General features: G+C 43.3%; 1 protein-coding gene and 1 pseudogene across 1 annotated transcript in view; both read right to left on the bottom strand.

Annotated features, from left to right (window-relative positions):
- Positions 1-5: 5 nt before the first annotated feature.
- On the bottom strand, positions 6-1,351 carry LOC102754666 (annotated as a pseudogene).
- A 3,082-nt stretch (positions 1,352-4,433) lies between these two features.
- Positions 4,434-10,353, bottom strand: part of THSD7B (thrombospondin type 1 domain containing 7B) — a 25,086-nt gene continuing 19,166 nt past the window's right edge. Inside the window, exons 3-4 of the mRNA XM_015570054.1 lie at positions 4,999-5,247; positions 4,434-4,524 (exon numbers count right to left, since the gene is read on the bottom strand). Coding sequence (XP_015425540.1) covers positions 4,434-4,524; positions 4,999-5,247 — 340 coding nt within the window. The remainder of the gene's footprint in view (positions 4,525-4,998; positions 5,248-10,353) is intronic.

Below are 10,353 nucleotides of genomic sequence, written 5' to 3'. Positions count from 1 at the left end.
CAGGCAAGTTCACATGGGACTACACTTGATTTAAAGTCGACACTAGCAAACTCAGGCTGAATGGTAGTTGTGTGAATTCCGTGATTATGAAAAACGTCTTTGATGGTCTTAGCCACCTGCATGTATGATGTTGGATCTTCACATTTTATGTGAGCAGTGGCAATGATTCTGCTTCCAGCAAGTTGCCAAACATGTAATTCATGAACTTCCTCAACTCCTTCAACATTTCGAAGTTCTTTTATCAAATTTCTGATATCAATTTGCTAGGAACAGTTTGTAGAAGAATAAGAGCAGATTCCTTAAGTAATGGATAAGTTGTGTAAAGAAGTATACAAACCATTACCATACAAAGAAAGCGTTGGATCTAAATATAGCACCCAGCCAGGACCAGCCTCAAAAACTGTCCCTTGAGTACTATTGATTATTTCCACAAGCGCTTTGCAGGGGTCAGCGATACACGGGTTTTCACAGAACCTCCCTTCAGGACAACTATCCCAATAAAAGTAAAAGACCAAGGCATTCACGACTACAATCACTGAACCCAAAGCATCTCCAAAGACATGCAGAAAAACTCCGCATGTTAAGTTGTCCAGCCTTTTGAGCTTCATCTGCTTCATCTTCCAAATCCATATTATCAGCTTCTCTGATAACATTCCCATTCATTTGTACATCTGCTGCATCAGTTCTGGACTTTTCCGGATCTGCCCCGCCCACCAAAGTGTTGGTCTCCTCCTGGTCGGGTCCCTGGCCGCCCGGGTTCCTGTGGTCGCTGTCCCCCCGGTGGCTGCTCTGGTGTGGCCGTGACCCCCGTGCGAGTGGCCGTGGCCGGAGTTGTTGCCGAAGCCGCTGTGATGGTGGAAGAGGCACAGCCCCAGCACGTTGACCACCAGCCCTGCCACGCCGACCGCGAGGATCATCAGCGGCTGCTGCATCGCGGGCGGCTCAATGGCTCGATGAAGCGCTCGATGGCCTCCAGCAGGATGGCGAAGCAGAGGCCGGTCAGGAAGATGGCGTTCACCAGAGCCCCCATCACCTCGGCCCGGATCCAGCCAAACGTGTTCTTCTGGGTGGCGTGGGTCCGCTGGGCGAAGCGCTCGGCCACCAGCGCCACCACGAGCGCCAGCACGTCCGACAGCATGTGGAAGGAGTCGGAGAGCATCGCCAGCGACGAGGTCACCTGGCTCACCACCATCTCCAGCACCATGAACATGAAGGTCAGCAGCAGCATGCACAGAAGCCGCCCCGGTTCTGGCTCCAGCAACCCATGGCTGTGGCCTGGAAACCCGCTGAGCGTGGCCCGGGCTCTTGGGAGGCGGTGGCTGGGAGGCGCCCAGGGTCGGTCTAGGTCAGGACCTGGTGACGGGAGGAGGACGGCTCGGGACTCTCTCGGTCCAAGCCGGGCCGCTAGGGACAACCGCTCAGGAGCCTCCGGGGTCGGAAGGGGGTGAGCCGCGGGTTAAGCCGCCGAGCCCCCACGCCTGTGGGCGTCCCCGGCAGGCTGGCAGCCTGCAGCTCCGCAGGCATCTGTTCTTGAAGCCGAGGAGGAGACCTGGCTCAGCCCCAGCAGCCCCACGCCTGCGGGGGTACCCGGAGCCCAGGGACCAGTGAGCCTGGCCCGAAGCAAGAGCTGGTGAGAGGCGAGGGGAAGACGATAGATAGGTTCTCGCTGCGAAGGCTTTCCACGCTGGTCGCCTCTGCTGTGGCTCGGGTGGAGGAGCCGATGCCAGGGAGGCTAAAAAGGCAGCGGCCACAGCACCTGGTGTCCGGCTACTGCTTCTGTTCGGGCGCCAGATGTTAGGGTCGAACCCCAGCAGGTCCAGGGGTCCCCAAAGGTGTGGACAGAGTCAGCGAAGAAGAAATGACATGGAGACAGCGTTCAGTTATCAGCAGCCTACCCAGGATCTCTAGCCAGGATCTCCAGCCAAGTTTTGTCTAGGTAGGTTCTCCAGCCAGGTTCTGTCATTTATTGTTCATCTGGCATTTAGTTAAGGAGTTTCATCCCCTCCCTGACTTCAGGGAAAAATCCCCACCTGGGGAAACAACCTGGGAGAGGTGACCTTGGTTAAAACACATAGCCCCAAGAAGGAGAGCAAACATATTAAGAACAGTATGCCATATACGCCAGGTCCCTTGAAACATATGCTGTGCAGATGTTTCTTCCCTGCAGCGACTGTTTCAAGCAGCAAGGATGGACCGGCTTCCAGCAAATGTATATTCCTTTTACTCTCAAAGTTTGCCTTTGGATGATAAACTGTGTTATTCTAAAAGATCTTTACAGAATCTCTGACTTTGTAAGTCTCAAAAAGTGCAGTGACTATTTAACAAATGTAGATGAAAGTCAACTTTCTTTGCAACCTCAGGAAGGCACCACCCTGACTTCCAAGAGAATTGTAATAGTTATCAACAAAGAAGGAAAAGTGGAGTAATGTCTATAAATCAAAATAATATTTAAAAATCTGGAAGACATCATTTCTTCCAGAAAAAGAATGAAGAAAAAAGTCATCAATATCATTCAAGGTCAACACTGAAACCAGATTCAATTTCTGGAAGTTCACCATTGAGGACATTTCTGAATTTTGCCTCCATAGGGAGAAAGAAGATTTCCAAATCACCCACAATTAATTACCACAGTATAGCTTATATGGGAAGAGAGATTCTCCTTCTGAAGGAAATCAGAATACCACAAAATAGCAATAATAAAGGTCACTGTTCTCACTGGGACTAACATTTTACATATCTGGTATGTAGCTTTTTAACCTTCAACATAGGTAGCATAATTAGACATAAAATATATACATATTGATTTCAGAGAGAGGAAGGGAAAGGGAGAGAGAAACATCACTGATGAGAGAATCATCAATCAGCTGCCTGCTGCACACCTGCTACTGGGTGGGAATCAAGCCCACAGCCCAGGCATTCGCCATAACAGGAATTGAACCGTGACCTCCTGGTTCATGGATTGAAGCTCAATCAATGAGCAACACCAGCTGGGCTAAAGACTTAAATATCTTAGAGAAATTGTACAGTTTGTCCAAGGACAGGCAGTTAATAAATGATAGTGATGCCATTTTAATCCAGGTCTATCCAACTTCAAGGACAGAGATCCCACGTTTTATGCTGTTTCCAATACCATGCTTTGCCCCAAAATTAGTGATTTGAAAGATAGGACATGTACTCAACAAAATGAGGGAAAATTCTGTGAGATAATATCTTAATCTGTAAAGAATCATGAAATGCACCTACTGTCTGCTTTTGAGGTAAAAATAATCAGAATCTAAGGGGTCATTATAAGGGTAGAAAAAAAGGCCTCTCCTTTTCTTTGCTGTGGCCTTTCCACAATTTATAAGACGCACCTGGTAATTAAGTCCCAAGATTGTTGGCTCCTCTGTGCAAACTTCAGAACAAATTAAGACTACTCTCAAGGTTGCATTCTTGTATCCCCTCCACCCTGCTGTTTTAACAACTCCAAGATAATTTGCACCAAAGACTCTCCAATTAATACAAAGTTCTCTTCTCCCTCCCCTTCAGACAGCCTCTTTTGAACTCTTCATAACAATTTCAATGAGCACGTTTTACAGGCTTGAAAAGAAGTTGATAAAGAGACCACCGTAGGACATTTGCAAGACTGTCTCCTGGAAAGCAAACTGAAACTTTTCAACACAACCCCGCCCCCCAATCTGATTAACTTCAACACAATTACCCTCCCTTCCTTATCACCTAGCAACAGTAACTGGATGCTCTTTAAAAGTACAAGCCTGCCCTGTATTGAGTAGCAATACACCAGCCCTTTCCTCCTTGAAAAGTAAAATAAATTTCCTCTCTGCATCTTTTCTCTCAGTTGTTAATTCTTTCATTGCCATGTCATTGCCCCAACCCTAACAGTCATCATAGTAAAAACATGAGCAAGCAGTATATAAAGTGTATGCTAAATCTACACTGATATCAATGGGGAGGCATAGGAGGTGAGTAGCTAAGAATGTGACAAGAGAAACTGGCCCCCCTATTTACCCTCACCACCCAATACGCCCATCATTTCAGGTTTAAGAAATAGCCAAGTCCATCAAAACACCTATTGAGTTTATAACCCACTACCCTTCCCATATCGACATGTGATTTATTTCTACAAGAAGCTATTTGTTTTGCCTCATTTCATTTTTGCTGGGAAAATGATTCTCATATCTTAGAAACTATAGGACAGGTCTATCTCAAATACCTGCAGATTTAGCAGATATACTTCAGGGCAGCTGTCTAAAAGGAGTTACCATAAATCCATCCCAAACCCACTCTGAACAACCAGCCATGAATGATTTCCGTGATTATCAGACCGGGCCCATCATGAGCCAACCACACAAAGAAAAATACACTGGAGGTCTTGCCCAAGGGCTATGAGCCAGATAAAATATAACCAATATCAAGATGTTAAACTATAGCTACTAATAGGTGGTAACCTTATGTCCAACATCCTCTGGCTCCTGGGGGATGTAATAGAATACCATAGGATGGCAGTTAGGTCTAGAGGCAGAACTGAATTAAAAAAGGGGTACTCCCACTCATTAATTTTATAACCTCAAGGATCATTTAATCTCTCTGAGCAGTCATGTCCTCACTTGCAAAATGAAGATACTATGAATGGTTTCTTAGGTTGTTAAAAGTGTTAGGCATCACATGTCAGGTAATGATAACTAACAGTCATTGAGCATTTATTATGCCAGGTGATGAATGAAATACTGCTAGTAGAGATATAAACTAGACACTAGAATTTAGTCAGTTGCTGAAATTCACATAATTAGAAAGTCGCAGAAATAGGATTGGAACCTAGAAAATCAGTACCAAAGCCCATGCTCTTAACCTACTGTGCTACACTAGCATGGAACTCTGCATTGAGTAAAGACTCAACACATATGAGTCACGGATTCTGTTGTTATTGTAACATCCCTAAATCACATAACATGAGGTTTTATTGAAACCTGAATACTCACACCACAGGATGCACAGTACCTGGGACACGGCTGCAAACTTTCTCCTTCGACAATGCAGGCCTGTTTCTCCAGAAGTTCGGGGCACTCCCTTCCACCTCCGATAGCAATGTGCTTCACATTCCGGCTCCTGCTCCTGAATCCCGGCGAGAGGCTCCCTGAACGACACGTCTTGGAACAGGGACCCCAGGAGGACCACTCGGTGGTCTCACAGTCTTTCGGCATGATGCAGGACTGGACAGTCAAAGGGAAGGAGTCTTTCATGCAAAGGCTAAAGGGACATAAGCAGAAACTAGTCAGCCAACGATTAAACTGATGCAACCAACACTATGAAGTGCCTATAATTAAAGAAAAAAAATGAAATGTGGTTTATGTGTTCAAATTTGAGGATTTAAATAATGTTATAGGCACCATGATAAAAAATGGAAGGATGGGCATTCAAAAAATGCACGCTCTCTTTCATTTGAAACTGAACTTATTTCGATCTAGCAAGACACATATGTAGGTGAGTATATCTTATATTTATAATGCAGGATCGTCTAAGTGTTTCACTTAGGAGATAGCCTACAGTTACCATTTATTGACTGGTCCCCAGGTGGCACACACTGCTGCACTTCACAGGCACTTCCACAACCTCATGAGCTCACGTATTTTTTTTTAATATTTTTTTATTGATTTCAGACAGGAAGGAAGAGGGAGAGAGAGATAGAAACATCAATGATGAGAATCATTGATCAGCTGTCTCCTGCACGCCCCCTACTGGGAATCGAGCCTGCAACCTAGGCATGTACCCTTGACCAGAATTGAACCTGGGACCATTCAGACCACAGGTTAATGCTCTATCCACTGAGCCAAACCAGCTAGGGCGTTGACCTCACATATTATCATGGCTATTTATAGATGAAAAATCCTTGGCTTAGGAAAGCTAAAACATTGGTCTAAGGTCAAACAAAGGTAAATGTAAGTTTTAGAGTATTCAGCTATCCATTCTCTTAAATACTAGGTTATATAACACACACACACACACACACACACACACACACACACAGAACAAATATGATGTTTCCTTACACTTTTAGGCTCTGAGCAGCAATTTCCTCATCTATAAAATTTGAGTGCTATAAAATACTAGCAATCTAATTGAGAAACAGGTAAAGAAATAAAATAATGTGATGAATTCAATGTAAAAGCACTTATAATTAGTGATGAGGACAAACAATGATGAGGCAATGTTGGGCCACCTGGAAAGGCAGCAGTGGAGGTGGAGGGGGCATTCTAAGAGAGGACATCTGAGCTGTATTTTTAAAGATTAGTAGGAATTTCTCAGGCACAGAAAGAAGACTAAGTTAGGAAAAGTGAATATTAAAGACTTGATATAACACTTTGTGGGGATGAAAACCAGTGGTATGCCAGAGCTGGAAATACTGTTTTATAAGAACCAACTGTTACATTTTCAAGAATTTTTCAAGCCAGTTGACTTCATGTAAGTCACTTAAAATGAGTCACAGTGGGAGTATTTATACTACAAATATCAGCAAATGCTACAGATCAAGCCCCTGACACCTGAAGACTGGTACTTAAACATTTACAGGCATACCACTGGAGGAAAGTAAAAGCCAACTTGTCAATTGTCATACATTTTTCAATTATGAAGCATCAAGTACAAAGAGGAAAGTAAATAGATAATAGGTATGTGTTCTTCAAAAGTATGTACACACAGGCTTCTTATCAAGAGATAAGAAATTTATATTTAATTGACATTAAATAATTTTAAATGAAGGAAAACAGACTCACATAGCAAGGCAATATTTCAAATATTGATTGGCATATATTCCTTTTACTTTCTTGGTGTTAACCTTTCCTATATTCAATCAAAGGTATCCTTTACTTCTGGGAGAGATGGGGAAGGATAATTTTGATAGGAATACAAAATCAAAGAAAGGGCTTATGGTATCTTATGGAATAACTAGAGGCCCGGTGCATGAGATCCGTGCACTTGGGGGAGGGGGAAAGTGAAAAAAACAACAAACACTAAAACAAGTAAATATCTAATCAACAGAACATATCCCCTTTCTAATTCCAATAATTAGGAGCCCTTTCCCAAAGCACAAGAATGCTTGAATAAGCCCAGCCACTCCATGCAAGTGCTTGTACTGTTGGAATCCTATTATTCATCCTACTGGTCTAATGGCATGGGCCATTTCGGGGAAGATGAGCAACAGAGAATGAAAGTTGGTAAATGGGAAGGAACAAACCACCACTTCAGTTATAGACAGAGAACAGCATACTGTGAGACTTTCTTAATAAGAGGAAGCAGAAATCCACCTTGGAAATTGAAATTCTTTCTAAAAACATACACAAATCGAAAAGCTTCAAGTTTCTGTATTAGATTGCTAGTGCTGCCTGAACAAATGACCATAGACTAGGTTCTTAAACAGTTGGCATTACTTTTCTCACACTTATGAGGCTGGAAAGTCCAAAACCAGGTGGCAGCAGGGTTGGTTTCTTCTGGGCCTCTGTGCTTGGTGTGTAGAAGGTCGCCTTCTCTCTATAGCCTTCCCTCTCGGTGTCCTCATGTCTTCAAATAAGGACACCAGCCATATTAGATGAGGGACCCCTCTAGTGACCTCATTTTAACTTAATTCATTCTTTAAGGACTTCGTCTTCATGGACAGACACATCTGAGGTACTGGAGTTAGGACTTGGGGATGGGGCATCTCAGTCAATAGCAATTTCTGAAAAGTGTCCCTCTCTCCTTACCTGCGTGTTGTGCAGTGAGTACATTCTGTATTAGTGGGATATTTTCAAGGCAGGTTCTTCCCAGTGTGCCTTGATTCCAAGCCCCAAGAAGGTCCCATTGGAAAGAGTAGTGGTAATGAAGTATACATTGCTTTTTTCATTTGGAAGGAAATAATATGATCTGAATAGATTTCAAAATACTACTGGACCAAAGGATTCTCTTATATTATTGTGACTATAGAAGTCTCACTATGATTTGTTCATCAAAATGGTCACGTGTTATTTTCCCCTTTCACATAATCTTCTGTAATCCATTTTTCTGTTGGTGGCTCCCTTATCTACATATTTTCCCAAGTCAGAAACTTAGAATCATTTTAATACTTCTTTCCTTTTTTTGGATACATTACCAAATTCTGTCTATAGCTCATCATATATAATAAAAGACTAATATGCAAATTGACCAAACGGCAGAACAACTGGTCACTATGACCACCATGGAGTAGACGCTCAACAGAGGAGCTGCCCCATGATGGTCAGTGTGCCCCCACAGTGGGAGCGCTGATCAGCCAGAAGCCGGGCTCATGGCTGGCAAGTGCAGTGGAGTGCAGTGGAGGTGTCAGGAGCCTCTCCTGCCTCTGCAGCAGCGCTAAGGATGTCCAACTACCGTGCTGAGGGACTCCCACTTCCCCCCTGGTCTAATTTGATCCATGAGATTTCATTTTACTAGGTTATTGAATCAGAATTAAATTGTGAATCGGAAATATCTGGGTCCTGAATGTTGCATCACATTATCATGACCTTAGTTTCTTGACCCCTTGGTTTCATGACTGCAGGGAAAAACAGAATAATAAAACGTGATCTGCTTACATCCCAGAGTTGTGGTGACCCCTAGTGTAAGCAGAATCACCTTGTAATACACCAGGGTGGGGAACGTCCAGCCCATAGCTGTATGAGGCCCAAGAAAGCATTTTTAGTCTGGCCCTGCCAAGGCATTAGGGGTGAGTTAATTAAATGTTTAACCAAATACAGCAGGCTAATTTTTAAGTTGATAATTTAGAATGGTCTGCAAATGATGTGATCCTTTCAGAGAAGGTGGTGCACCTTTTTAATAAAACAAACATATTCTGTTGATTTATCTTTTCAAGAGATACTACAGTAATTGTACCTACTTGACATTTACAGAGTTCATTGTCATTTATAAATTACTTATCAAGTTTTCAATTGTAAAGGAAATTGTGAAACTAAAAATTATTCTAGTAATTCTTACTTCCTCTAGAAATGTAAGGAAATCTTTTTACTTATAAAATAAGGACAGGCTGTTATAAGAAAAAAATCACCAGAAAAGTACCCTCACTTCACTAACACTTCAATTACTGCTTAAAATAAAATTAAATATCTCAAACATTCAGAAGAGTAATATAATAAATCATCTCATTCTTTATTAGAAAAGGCCAACATGTATTTCATATTTCATTAAATAAATAAATAAACAAACAATTACAAATTTAGGTGAAATTTCCTGTGTTCTTTGCAATCTCAATTCCATCTATTTCCCCAGACATAGCCACTGTCCTAAAATTGATTTGTATTATTCTCTACCATGTTTTTATACTTATAACTAACATGTATATGTTCATAAATAGCATGCAGCACTCATTTCACATGTTTTTAAAACCTTTGCTTAAATGTTGTTTTATAAAAAAAGAAATATTGTTTTATTATACATACTAGTGGCCTGGTGCACGAAATTCATGCACATTAAAAGGATTAGAGGAAATATTTTAATATTGCTATTTGACCTTTCTCTATAATAGAAGTGTCAGAGATGAAAGAAAATTAGTAAAATGTATATGAAAATCTTCCTCCGATTTGAGGTCCCCCGTCAAGCACTGCCAGGTGGGGGTCATGGCTTCAGGTCCCCCATCAAGCCCTGCCAGGTGAGGGGCATGACCTTATGTCCCTTGGCCTGGCACCAGGGCAGGGGGAGCAGCCTGAGGTCCCCTGTCAAGCCCCATGAGGTGGTGGCGGGGGGCGGGCACAGCTTCAGGTCCCTGCTGATTGCTCATTAAGACTCATTACGGGAACTCGGCCTCCGCCATCTTGTGTTAAAGAAACCACCCCCCCCCCCCCTGTGGGCCCCACCATCTTTGTGGGGCAGAAACAGTCAATTTGCATAGTCCCTCTTTATTATATAGGATGACTCTGGAAATTGTTTCCCTCACTTAGTATTCTGACTTCTAAATCTATCTATCTATATAAAATCCTAATATGCAAATCGACTGAACTGCAGAACGACCCAGGGAATAACCAGTCACTATGATGCACACTGACCATCACGGGGCAGACACTCAATGCAGCAGCTGTCCCCAGCCTGCAGGCCCTGACCAGCAAGTAGCGGCAGTAGGGGGCGGTGCTGACAAGTGGGCGGCGCCAGGCCAGCCAAGGCGGGTGGGAGTAGGGGTCCCAATCACCCTGCTGGTCGCCCCACAGATCGGCCTTGATCACCAGCCAGGTCTAGGGACCCTACCTATGCATGAATTTTGTGCACCAGGCCTCTAGTAGCTAATAAAAATGGTAGTTTTTAAAAAGTCACCTGGACTTGTGGAGAGCCCCCTGCCAGGGAAGGAACCATGGGATT

Source organism: Myotis davidii, unplaced genomic scaffold (genome assembly GCF_000327345.1).
Source record: "Myotis davidii unplaced genomic scaffold, ASM32734v1 scaffold426, whole genome shotgun sequence".
Lineage (NCBI taxonomy): Eukaryota > Metazoa > Chordata > Mammalia > Chiroptera > Vespertilionidae > Myotis > Myotis davidii.
This window is presented reverse-complemented; position numbering and strand designations above follow the sequence as displayed.